Source organism: Lathyrus oleraceus, chromosome 1, assembly GCF_024323335.1.
Source record: "Lathyrus oleraceus cultivar Zhongwan6 chromosome 1, CAAS_Psat_ZW6_1.0, whole genome shotgun sequence".
NCBI classification, from domain to species: Eukaryota; Viridiplantae; Streptophyta; class Magnoliopsida; order Fabales; family Fabaceae; genus Lathyrus; species Lathyrus oleraceus.
This window is the reverse complement of record NC_066579.1, coordinates 441,458,409-441,472,477: the sequence shown is the minus strand read 5'-3', so window position 1 is coordinate 441,472,477 and position 14,069 is coordinate 441,458,409. Positions and strand designations below refer to the sequence as shown.

At 31.1% G+C, this 14,069-nt stretch overlaps 2 protein-coding genes across 2 annotated transcripts; one reads left to right on the top strand and one right to left on the bottom strand.

The window, feature by feature from the left end:
- Window positions 1–1,560: 1,560 nt before the first annotated feature.
- On the top strand, window positions 1,561–2,934 carry LOC127081413 (cyanidin 3-O-galactoside 2''-O-xylosyltransferase FGGT1-like). The gene has a single exon (XM_051021670.1). The coding sequence runs from the start codon at window positions 1,561–1,563 to the stop codon at window positions 2,932–2,934; it is 1,374 nt and encodes a 457-aa protein (XP_050877627.1).
- A 180-nt stretch (window positions 2,935–3,114) lies between these two features.
- On the bottom strand, window positions 3,115–3,859 carry LOC127081421 (uncharacterized). The gene is made up of 2 exons (XM_051021675.1): window positions 3,691–3,859; window positions 3,115–3,491 (listed from the first exon to the last, which is right to left on the bottom strand). The coding sequence occupies exon 2, from the start codon at window positions 3,486–3,488 to the stop codon at window positions 3,279–3,281; it is 210 nt and encodes a 69-aa protein (XP_050877632.1). The 5' UTR covers window positions 3,489–3,491; window positions 3,691–3,859; the 3' UTR covers window positions 3,115–3,278.
- Between the last annotated feature and the right edge of the window lie 10,210 nt (window positions 3,860–14,069).

Genomic DNA, 14,069 nt, shown 5'->3' with positions numbered 1-14,069 from the left:
CTTTTTTCTCTTGTGGTTCGAATGATTTTCATCCTCAAAACTGTCCAAACCGCAACACGAACACCCCTAAGTGCTAATGAATATTTAATTGATGCAAACTACTAAGGCCAATTCAATTATCCAAGACACCAATTGGAAGATTCCTCATGACTTGCCCATTTTTGGCTTCTTAAATTGTTGAAGACATTTCCAAGATCAACTTGTCATTTGCTAATACTACTGCTGATGAACTCATTTGAAAAGAATGTGCAAATGATGATCTATCTTTTAAAGATTCCCACAACTGTATCAAGATGGATCACATTGAGCCTTCTTAGACAAAGTTCATTTAACATTCCTACATACCTTTTCCTAAGTCATTAGTGACTTGGAAGCTAATGCATAATGTTCTTGCAATAGAAGACAACCTAATTGAAAGAGAAATGCATATGGATTTTAAGTGCTCTCTTTTCAATCATGATGTGGAAAATGTATACCACTTATTTCTTATATGCATGTATACCTTACTTTTTTGGAATTGGATGGTGCGATCGTTCGACATTAACATTGATATAATTAGTTACGAAAACTTATTCAAACTTCCAGGTAGAAGTTGGGACTCTCAAATTCAGAATCTAATCATGACTCATCATAATAATTCTTTAAAAAACTTGGGACACAAGAAATGATATTAGGTACATTATCTAACGTGAATATTATTCATTGACATCTTTTAATTAAATGGAAGAAGAGAAATGCTAGCTTGGACACAAACTCAAATATTTTATATCTAGACTCACTCACATAAATAAAAAAATTAGAAAAACAAAAAGTTAAAATAATATAAAAATAATATGATGAAACTATTTTTCTTTGTTGGATTTTGTGTGCGCGCGCGCCTAAATACTAAATATTTGGGTTTGTGAAGATGGAAGTGATGTATTGTGCACAACATTTTTTCAATAATAATTCAAAAAGTTGCAACAAATTTGACACCCACACACTTTTTTAATAAAGAAATATTATTGAATAAAAAACAAAAAGGAGAGATACAATCAAATCATCAAACAATTAGTATAAACATTGGACATATGTCCAATTTATCTCTCAAAATTTTTTCGAAAACACAAATAAACAGTGAAAGTGTCAAAATAAAATAAAAATAAAAATTGTATTGACTAATCTAATACACATATATTTTTCTATGTCTTGAATCTAAAGAAATGGTATGAAATTATTTATTTACGTGCGCGTGTCTAAATATAAAATATTTGGATTTGTGTCCAAACTAGCATTTCTCTCAAAAATGTTAATTGCCAATTTTCTATAGTTGAGCTTTGGCATGAGAAAGATCATGACGAAACCACTTCTAGAAAAGTGGATAAGCACATAAATTTCATGATTTTTAAAATGTTAGCTTTGTTTACAAATCATTGATGTTCTTATCTCATAGTTTCTTTGTTCCATTTTTCAAACAAATTATTCATGCAATACATATCATATTAGCTCTTAACTTAGCAAGTGTGCCACATTTATGTGATTTTAGATTGGTTACATATCCTTAATTCCTTTTTATCAACAATGGATGCCAACAAATTTCATGTTGCAATGTATCCATGGTTTGCATTAGGCCATCTTACCTCATATCTTCATATATCCAACAAACTTGCTGAGAGGGGCCACAAGATTTCATTCCTTATGCCTAGAAATACTATATCTAAATTGGAGCATTTCAATCTCCACCCAGATCGGGTCTCCTTCATTCCAATCACCATACCGAACGTGGATGGTCTTCCTCATGGATCTGAAACAACTGCAGACATTCCTTTCTCATTGCATTCCCTTCTCATGACTGCAATGGACCTTACTGAGCCTATCATTGAAGATTCTCTAAGAGAGCTTAAACCACATATGGTTTTCTATGATTTCACATATTGGTTACCTGCATTAGCGGTCCGGTCTGGCATTAAGGCTTTACATTACTGCACAATCAGCCCTGCCACTGTGGGGTATCTGATAAGCCCCGAAAGAAAACTTCATGAGAAGCCATTAACAGAAGATGATTTGCTTGACCCTCCACCAGATTTTCCACCGTCATCTATCAAGCTGCAACTTCATGAAGCAAGAGGGTTAGCCACGTCCACTTTAAAGGATTATGGCAAAGATATTTCATTTATGGAGCGACAGTTGATCTCTCTCACCAGCTGTGACGCTATAATTTTCAAAACTAGCAGAGAAATGGAAGGCCCTTATTGTGATTATCTTGAAAAGCAAATGAGAAAGCAGGTGTTTTTGGCAGGGCCAGTTTTGCCGGATCCACCAACCTCTAGTTTAGAAGAAAAATGGGTGACTTGGCTAGGAAGTTTCAGACCCAAAACAGTGATTTTTTGTGCCTTTGGAAGTGAATGCATTTTGAAGAGTCATCAATTTAAGGAACTGTTATTGGGTTTTGAACTTACAGGAATGCCTTTTCTAGCTGCCTTAAAACCACCAATAGGAGCTGAAACAATGGAATTAGCTCTACCTGAAGGATTTGGTGAGAGAATAAAGGGAAGAGGGGTAGTTGAAGGAGATTGGGTTCAACAACAATTGATCCTGAGCCACCCATCTGTGGGTTGCTTTGTGACTCATTGTGGATCCGGATCATTAACAGAGGCCATGGTAAATGATTGTCAATTAGTACTACTGCCCCACGCAGGAGATCAATTCATCAATGCAAGAATAATGAGCGGAGATTTAAAAGTAGGAATAGAGGTAGAAAAAACTGAAGATGGACTTTTTACCAGGGAAGCTGTGTGCAAGGCAGTGAGAACCGTAATAGACAGTGAGAGTAAATTGGGTCATATAGTGAGAAAGAATCATGCTCAATGGAGGGAGTTCTTGCTCAGTCAGGGGCTGGAAAACTCCTACATAGATGATTTAGTTCAGAAATTGCACAATCTGCTCAAGTCTTGATTCAAGACACATATTGACGATAATCACATAGATGAATGTGATATCTTATTTAAAAGCTATAATTGTTCGTTGACACGCAAAATTTGCATACTTTTATCATATCTCAATCATAGAATATATATTGTGTTTCCAAATGAAATAAAGAAATACAAAGGCTGAAATAATAACTAGATATGGTAATTCAACCGAAAGCGGTTATTTGCTCTTTCACCATAAATATCAGTGCATAACATGATGTAGTAGTGCTAAGAAAATTCACAAAAAATTGACCTTTTCTTTGGGATTTTCCACAAAATAACTTGCATGAAATACAAAACCAAACCTACTTGTAGAGTCAGGAAAAGTCATTTCTTTTCACCCGCCTCTGGATTTTCCAACCCGAAACGACGCCTGAACTTGGCAATCTGTCCCAAACTCTCCGCCATTTGACGCTTAGCACGAAAGTGGTAGACTTTACCAACAGGATGTATCTTTGTCATCATCACATTCATCAATCTACCAGTTTGAGTAACATACGATATCCATTGCTTTTGTGGGTGCACTCCTTTCTTCATTTCCTGCCAATTTGAAACCCCATCACCAACACATACATTTCATCAAACACTTAGTAGGCTATGCATGTTCATACCAAAATTGAACACAAAATTATTAACCCAAGTTTTCAAAAATTAAAAGAAGATAGATTAAAACGAAAAACCGGGCTTTGGATTAAAATTACAACTTATGATTAAACAGAAAAGAGATTTGTACACTTACCGGTAGCAATATGTGAATTTCTAGCGGAGAGATTCGATTTAATCACTGAATTTCAATTCTTCTAGGAATGCAAGAGTGTATACACAATTGAAGAGACCAAAAGAATTTCTGTTGACGTTAGAATATAATTTTTTTACTCCCAATAGCTTGTTTTTAATTAATATATAAATGCACATTTTGCCTTTACTTTGCTTTTACGCCCAAGATCCTTAATTTAATTTATTATTTTTATTTAATTTTTTAATTTAAAAATGGTACAATTTAGTCTTTTAAAATATCCCTGTTACTCTTAGAAGTTTATTCTGTTAAATTTTATTGAAAAAACATTAACAAATACCCACGTGACATATTGAAAATATTGACATTGTATATTGTTTTTGTTTTTGTATCTATTAATAAACTTATTTTAATTTAAAATATGAAATATCAGTTCCAACTTTAGAAATATCATAGTTTGAATTTTTCACATACCAACAAAAGTAGTTTTCTTCATCTAAACTCTTTAGTTTCGAACCCTAGATCATTGTTCTACTCTCTCATAGTCGAAAATCCTAGCTGCGAAGAGATTTGGAGCGACGAAGACGACGATAGTTGGAGCGACGAAGAAGACGATTTTTATCTACTTTCACCATTATTCATTTCTAGTCTAAGGCACGATTATGCATTTGTTATATTAAAAAGTAAATCTTTAACGTTTTCTCCTTCTTCAAAGACTTATTTATGCATTATTAGGTGTGATTAGGCCATGAATGATAAGTTTGAGTGTGTTATCCATCATGGAAGTGTGTTTGTTGAGTTTAATAGATTAGATTATAAAGAGTTATAGAAGGTTTGACAAGTTAACCCCGATTTCTGGAGTTATTTTGAGGTTCTGGGTGGTTTAAAGGATTTAGGGTACCAAAAAGTGGAAAGTTTGTGGTATTATGACGCAATGAATATTAATGAGCTAGTTTTGTTGAAAGATGATGCAAGAACAAATAGAATGAAATTGATAGCACTGATTAATGGGAGCGTGCATTTATATTTCATGCACCCAGTTCATGGAAAATAACAAATATTGTCTCTAATAATGTAGGACCCAATGGTGTAGAAGAAGACAATTTGGAAGATTTGAATAATGGTGTGAAATGCACTTTTGAAGATTTAAGTACTATGAATAGTTTAGGAGATGACACCTTGGATGATTTGAATAATGGTGTAAAATGAACTTTTGATGATTTTGGTACTTTTGAAAATTTGAATAATCTAGGTGACAAGTTTGATGAAGGAGGGACCATTGAGATAGAAGATAAAGATGCAGTTGACCAAGAATCTTCATGTTAGGATGTTAATTTGGATGGAGAACAAGTGAGAAATGAGCCACAACTCAAACTAGCAAAATTTGATATCAAATGCAGTCAATGCCATAAAGATGGTCACAACAAGGCCACTTGCAAGCTACCTACAACTTCAACCCCAACTGCTACTTCAACTCAGCCAACCCCAACTTCTGCTTCAACTCATCCATCACTACTTGCTGCTTCAAGTAAGCCAACACTGTCTGCTACTTCAACTCATCCATCATTGCCTATTGCTTCAACTCAGTTAACACCAACTGGAGTTTTAACTCAGTCAACACCAACTAAAGTTTCAACTCAACAACCACCCAAAAAGAAAAGGAGACTTCAAAAAGGCATAAAATATCTTCTGAGTCATCCCTAATAGTTATGCTTTGTTGTTTTGATGTGTACCAGTTATGCCACTTTTGGCCTATTTTGTAGTTTATGACTTATGGCTTATCATGTCACTTTTGTTGGTTCTTATAATGACAATTTCTATTCTGTAACATATGACTTACAATGCCTATTTTGTAGTTTATGACTTATGACTTATAATAAAACTTTTGTTATGACTTATAATGTAACTTTTGTTATGACTTTTAATGTAACTTTTGTCATGGTTATGGATTATTATTGGAATGATATGAAATGTTATGGTTATGTTACACAATTCTAAATTATGACAACTACATTTCACTCATAAACTCATTACACAAAAGTACATTTATTCTGATATGTTCATGGGAGACAGAAATAACATTTCACTAATAACATCATGACAAATACATTTCACTAATAAACTCATTACACAAATGTGCATTTGTAAACCAATGTCACCCAACATAAATAACAATGTTGACAGATACATTTCAACACTAAGCTCAAGAAACAAACAAAATCCCAATCTAAAAATACCTTTCAACACTAAGCTCAATAGACACCCAACATAAATGCAACGTTAAACGCTAAGCTCAATATTCCAACCAGAATGGGCACTTTCAACCATCCTCTAATATGGATGATATGATTCTTCAATTTGTAAATTTTCTTTTTTTGTCTTTGAATCTTCAAATCCCTTTCATCAACAATATCGTCATCTAACCATTTGAAGAAATTATAACCCTTATTCATATGATTTCTGTAATTTCTACAACCCCAAAAATTTTCCTAAAATTTACATTGTTCATGTCATCCACAATACAAATGGCACATTCATCTTGGCAACACTCCCTTCTCTTGTTTATACGAATAATCGATCAAGTTGTTCCAATGGAAGCACTGCTTGACAACTTTGACATTGGAGAAGATTAAAATCTTAGAAACGGAGACAAGATGAAATGAAAGAAAAACGATGAAATCCTTTCTGGAAATGCGGACAAGAAAAATGATGAGATTGAGAAAGAAAGAAAACATACTAACATAGCTTGAATCAAATACACGATGAAGACTTTACGGAATCACGTTTGAATATCAAGAAAGAAATAATAAGCATGTCTGATACAAGTGAAACCCTTAAATAATGATTTTTTATCCTTTTGCTGAGTCATTACATAGTTGGCACGCCACATTTGCAAATACTAACGTTTTTTCCAGCTAAATTAACGAAAGAGACCAATAATGCTAATTGAATTAATATTAAGGGATCAAACTGTAATATTTCTTTATTAAGGGACTAAAGCGGAACTCAAAATTAAATTAAGGGATTTGGTGACTAATTATGCCATTTTTTTAATGGTACAACTACTTTTTCTTTTTTTACATTTAATGAAACTAGTCGCTTCTTTAAGTGCCCATGCGCATAAAAAAATTGGGATAATTAGTCACAAAATTCCTTAACTTAATTTAATGTTCACATTTAGTCCATTAACTAGAAAATATTACAAGATAGTATTCAACTTCACTTCTGTTACTCTATTTGGTCACTTCCGTCAACTTATGACAAAAAAATATTATGTTCGGATGGCGTAACGTTAGAGCTGTCAAAATGGGCTACCCGACCCTAAACGAGCTGACCCTAGTAGGCCTCGAGTTTTAGGGTTGGGCAAAAAAAACCTTGTTGTAATATGGGCTCGAAAATTACTACTCGAACCCATCCCTATATGAGTTTCGGGCTACCCGACCCTAAAGGAGTTTTTTTTAAAATAAAAAATTAAATTAAAATCCCAATAATATTTATTATAAATGAAATCAAAAATTATATTATTTTAAATATAATACATTTTAAAGTATTATATTATCTTTTATAAATATTATAATGTGTTTTTAAATACAACACATGTCTAAATTGTATAAAATAATACTCGAAAATTTATCATAAGAAAAACCAATAAAATACGATGAAATAGTATCAATTATATTAATGTACAGGATTTAAAATAGAAAAATTGAATAGAATAGAGAAAAATTTAGGGAGGTGAGAAAAATCATAGTGTTATTTTGGGTTAAAACAATATAAATATAAATACATATTTTATAAAATTTATAATTATGCGGGTCTAATGGGCTACTCACAGTCCATACGAGCTATCTCTAATGGGTAACAAGTTTTTTAGGACTGAACTAAAAAAGCCTACAAAATATAGGCTCTAATTTTAAGGCACAAGTCATATGATTTTTTGAGTCGGGCGGACCGACCCATATGGGCTAGCCTATTTTGACAGCTCTACGTAACGTGACAACAAGGTCATTGTTACAAATTTGAATTAGCATATGTAGTTAAAAATTGATACACTATTTAAATGACATATGTTTTATTTTCGGGGAACCTCAGAGTTTAAACATTATATCAGTCTTTAACTACATATGTTGACTCAAATTTGTACCAATGGCTTTTTTGTTACGCCATGTCACCAGAACTTAACGGTTTTTGCCAAAAATTGACGGAAATGATCAAATTGAATAATAGAAGTGAAATTAAGAGACTAAGTTGTAATGTTTTTTAGTTAAGAGACTAAAATGGAACATTAAATGAAATTAAAGGATTAAAACTTGTATTAAGCTAAAATATTGTATTATTTTTTTAGATATATTTAATTTCAAGTCCATTAACTTAATTTAATATTTTGTTTTAATTCCTTAATTAAAAACATTAAAAGTTAGTTCATTAAGTTATAGTGGTCTGGATGGACAATAAGACATATGAGACTCTCAGTATGTGTATTAAAAATATGATTTAAATTGCGGGGTTTTATTTTCGAAGGTTAAAAATTCTTTACAAATCGTTAATAATGTGTAAAAAAAATATAACTCTTCATACTGAAGCACTTAAAACATAACTCATCTACTTTTGCATACGTAATATTGATGATTGAAATTAAAAATAATTTTTAATGAGATATCATCGAAAACTAATTTTTAATGTTATATCATTGATGATTAAGATAATTTATTAATTAATATTTTTTATAAAATAAATTAATAATTAATTATTTTAATCAATATTTTTAAAAATTAATTATTTAAAATTTTGAAAAGAATTATCGGGTGTAAGTCAAATTCATAAAAACATTCATTTCAAGTTTGTGTCCAAGAAGACATTGAATAATATATTGTTGACTTTTGTAGACACTAAAATTGGTTATGAAAAAAACGATGTATGACTCTAGTGCAGTTACAAACTTGCAGGGACGGTTCAGTACAAGAGCAGCATGTGCTACAACACTTAGTCTCAAATTTTGGAGGGTCCACTTTTTTATTAATAAAAAATATATATTTTACACCTATGTTTTGAAAATCTATTTTACACCAAAATTTTAAAATAACGTGTAAAATCATAATTTATTTTTAAAATTTATGCATTTTTATCGATTTTTTTAAATAACTCAATATAAATTAATATTTTTAAATATATTTTTTAAATTATAACAAGACTTCAGATTGATTGAGTCGGTCCTACAAACTTGTAAAATTTCATCCTGTTCCTTATCTTCCTCTTCCAACCGACTATGTTTCTCTATAAAATTCTCCTCTGCCTTCGAGAGCCAGTTTACAGTTGGTTTATCTTGGTCTGCTCATTACACCTACATAGAAGAACATCAAAATATGAACATCACTTGTGAAATTACAACACTTAGCAAAAATTGAATTGCTGAAAATAATGATACTTTACTTACATCAAACTACTATCTTAACCACTAGTATATTTATTGCTGAATTCATGTCAATATGATATAACAGCTATAATGAATCTATATTATAGTTTACAAAAGCTAAAACTCACCTTCCAACATCATTAGGATTAGTTTTAGGTGAGACACTAAAAAGAGAGCCATCCACAATTCTAAGAGAATAAATTGTAATAACTTTAAGATGAGATATAACAAAAATTCAACAACACGGTTATCATCGTAAATCATATCCAACTAATTTCTCAGTTCTATATATAATTAAGCAATAATGATAAACCCAAAGAACTATGAGAAGACACCGCATAAAATTCAATAAAAGTGAAAGATTACAAAACTGCTAATGATTTTGAAATATGAAAAAAATATAAGTAACTAATGATTAATATAAGTAACTAACCGTTTATGAGCTGAAATTGAAACCCAACTATAAAGATGCTAGTTATAAACCTTGTGTCTATCAAATTTTAGCAGCATACTCATTAAAAAAAATCATAAGATCTCACATCGATTTATTCACATTATATACTTCATTCATATTCGACATAATGCAATCTTATGTATCGGAATGAGACTGAAAAGAAATGAATTATATATGTGAAATATTTTTTTAATTAATTTTAATTAATTAATTTTTAAAATTCTAAAATAATTAAATTAAAATTATTAATTTATCCTAATAATCATTGTCACATATCCAAAAGTGGATAGGGATCACAAAAATTCAAATGTCATCAAAATTAAGGGATCAAAATCGTTGATTTTGTAGTGGGGACTAATTGTTTAAAATACTCAAATTAAAGGACCAAAAATGCATTTAAGCCAAAACTATATTTTATCTTTATAATACAAATAATAAAAATATTGTCTCATAATTCAACTCAACTAATAAGTGTGCATGAACATCTCACATAGCGAGTTCCAACCCGCAACATCTTAATAATTTATCTTTAAGAGGTAATATTCCATCTATCATTCTCTTTACAGATGTTTTTAGTAAAGAATCACACGTTTAATTCACTTAAGAGATTAATTCGAAAAATCTCAAAGAATAATTTGTGTAAAGTAAAGATATAATGAAAAATGTGTTATTTGAATTTAAAATGTTTGAATAATAACCAACTTGATTTGCATAAAGTTTAAAGAATGGAGGCAGACTCACATTTCTTACAAACTGATTCGTTCTTTTGCTTGGGTACTTTAGTTCTATAGAGTCAATGAGAATTTTTTGCGACCCCAATTTCAAGATCCGAGTCTGCTTTATATACTAGTCCTAAATAACCGTCGACAACAGTCGTTTATCACATGTTCGATACATGTCCTAATATGTAGGTTTTCATCCTCTAAAATGCTTCTATGCGCCTTTAGTGTTTAAATTGTTGATTGCCCAACTATCAATATGATAACTACCTTGAAAACCTTATAACTGCCTCGCGTCGAAAGCTCTTGACCTACTTCCAAAGAGTTGTCTAATCATTAGACTCTTATACTAAAAATATGCTAAGTCCTTTGTATCTAATAAACGTATCGACTCCGATACTAATATCTCTCAATCGAGATGCTGATTTGGTGTAACCCTTATGTGCATGTTTATAAGAGAAAGTGATCTTAATCTTGTGGATATGTTCTTGAGATTCTTCCAAACCATGCTTACTACACTAGTCGAGACCTCCCGGTCTTACTTTCTACTAGGCATGAAAAAAAATTTGAACTCCACCGAACTCGGCCGCTCCACCCCAAATGTAACGATACAAAATTGATTTAATTGGTGACGGAGGTGAGTGCCAAAAAAACTCGATTCTTAATTATGGAGCAGGGGATGCTAGTACTGCCTTGGCTTATTAAATTTATTTTATCATCTTTATTTTAATAATTTTACTAGCATTTACGTTTTAAAATCTTACGAGAACAAGTTTATTAAAATTATTATTAGTTTTTAAAATATAGATTAAATAAAATTGACCAAATATTATGGTTATTATTAAAATAACTAAATATTTTGTTTAATTATTGATTTTTATTGCTATGAAAAAAACATGAATTTAATAAAATATATATGCACTTAGGTTAGTTATTATGGTTATTATTAAAATAACCAAATTTTTAGTTTACTTATTGATTTTTGTTGCTATGAATTTTTTTTCTTCGAAAATATATCTATAATTTTTGTGTGTGGGGCGAGGAAACACGTCCCTCAATGGGGGTGGGGTGAATGATCAATTATTACCCCATGCTTAAACCCGCCCCCATCCTGCCTTATTGTCATGCCTACTTTCTACTCACTTTCGGTTATACCAAATAGTCTATAAACTATTTTTTTCGTTCACTTTCTACTCACTTTCATTCTTTCATCTTTTTTTTTCTTTTCTTTCATTTCTCTTCGTATCCAAACAAAATATAAAAAGAAAGTTGTGGGTTGATTTTGTTGTAAAAATGTGTGATAATGGAAATTTAAAGGGTCACTCCTTGAGGAGTGGATGCATGCCTCATAATTTTGGGCTAAACGGAGACAAAATCTGGTGTGTTCTTTCTAGTCTCTCGTCTACTTACTTTTTTTGTCTTTACTTTCTTGTACATATCTTCATATCTTGCCCATCTTCTTGAAATTAACCTTAAAGTTGTTTTGTTTTTAAAGTCGCAGAAAAAAATTATATCACAACTCACCCCATTTCTTGCATTTGAAGTCACTTGACCAACGTATATTCTTCATGGAGAGTATTGAAGCGGATCGAAATGGGTACAAGCAAAAGTTTGAGGAGTCTTTCCTGATGTTTCCTTTCACTAATTTCTTCTATACTGCTACCATGACAATGTGTACCTAAGCACTCTCTTGTTAGAATTAGATGTAACTAATCATAACTCTCATGTAGTAGTCTTGATCGTTTTATTATATATTTTGATTATTCATTCATATTGATATTTATTATTGCGTTTAATGTCGGTTATAATTTGATCATTAAAACTTGATATATGAATTAAATCTTTATTGAGAATACCTTTTAGGTCTAGATAAAAAATAGTCATCTATTAAACACTAAATTCTAAAAATTATTTTAGATTTAATATTTATAGGTAACATCAATATCTAATGTGATCGTAATGATTATTTAGCTGAGAAATATTTGCAGAGTGGCAAGTGATAATACTGAATGTTAATTGCTGATATATGTATTGATTATGAGAATATGTTTGGTTAGGGTTAATGCAGTCTAATTCCAACATCATTTTATCATTATTAATTTCATCTTTTATTTGACTGCTTTTTATAGTTTCATAATTATTTCAAAAGAAAACTACAAATCATTTTCACTTAAAAACACTAGTCCCCGACTCCCTATGGATATAATATAAGTAGTTACTTTTGATACTTCATCCCCATGTAAGGCATACATTCAACAAGGTCCTTTTTCGACCCAACAACCTCATCTTGGATAGAGAACGTGTGTCAATATTATAACTCTTATGGGCGGATCATATTTGTCTTGGATCAACCACCTTGAGATAATCCGTTCCAGGATAAAATCTCTTGACCGGCTACACAATTAAGTTCCTAGAATCTTATCCTTACCCTAGGACTATATTATACCATGCTATAGGAAATTTACATCTCATGCGCATCCGACAGTCCTCCGCATTTCATGCCTGAAAGATAGCAAAGTCATTATTTCTCTCCCCTATATATATATATATATATATATATATATATATATATATATATATATATATATATATATATATATATATATATATATATATATATATATATATATGGAATAGCGCTAATTCAGGTAACAAGTTTCAAACACAATTTGAATACTCCCTATTCTTTCACATACTAACTTGAGTGTCAGAGTACTAACTTTGGAGGTACACCCCCTTCTTCGGCGCACCAGAAGTTCTATTTTGTCGCAGCTTCCACATCTCTCTTTATTTCTGGTTCCAGAACAGAATAGTGGCGCCATCTGTGCAAAATGACTTTTGATTCCCGCATTTTCTACAATTCTCTATATCTACAATAGTGTTTTCTAGAAGGTGGTTTCAACAATTTTTGGTGGACTCTTTTAGTACAATAGAGTCTGCTCGTTTGAAATATACGAGAGATTATCAAAAATATTTAAGAGTTGACATGTACAAAGGATTAATTGAGGTCATTCCCAGAGGAAAAATTGATGCAACAACAACAAGAAAAAGAATAAAAAATATATCGTACTAATAGATGATATTATTATTTTTAATTAATTATTTGCTTATAATTATTTTGTAGTGATCTTTACTATTGAATTTCAAAAGCGTGGGCTTTTGTATGCTCACTCACATATTGGTTTTCTTACGACCAAGTTATAGATTTGTCCATCCTCATGATATAGACAAAATAATATCTATTGGGATTCTGGATAAAGATATAGATCCTGAGTTGTTTAAGATTGTATCTTCACTTATGATACATGGTCCATGCGGTGATCAAAATAAAAAATCCCCATGCATGTAAAAAGGTAGGTAGACCAAACACTTTCCAAAAACGTTTGTTGATGGTGCAGTTATAGAAGAAGAGACAATGACGTGTTATTAAAAAAGGAGAATCATTTATTGATAATAGATTTATGGTTCCATATAACAAACATTTGTTGTTGAGATATAATGCTCATGTTAATATGGAGTGGTTCAATGAATCATGATCTATAAAGTATCTTTTTAAATATGTCAACAAAGGCACGATCGTGTTACTGCTGGATTAAACAAGGGCGCTGATGATAGAGAGAATTCTAAGATTTTTTTTATCAAATAAAGGTGTATTATGATTTTAGATAGTGAAGCTGCTCGGAGGATATTTGTGTTTATATTAATTACAGAGAGCCATTCGTTGAAAGGTTGAATTTTCATCTTGAGGACGAGTATCACGTGGTTTTTTCTGATGATGCTTCAATTGAGAAGGTTG

Coding starts and splice junctions, on each gene's coding strand:
- LOC127081413 (XM_051021670.1), top strand. CDS start 1,561: ATGGATGCCAACAAATTTCATGTTGCAATGTATCCATGGTTTGCATTA.
- LOC127081421 (XM_051021675.1), bottom strand. CDS start 3,488: ATGAAGAAAGGAGTGCACCCACAAAAGCAATGGATATCGTATGTTACT.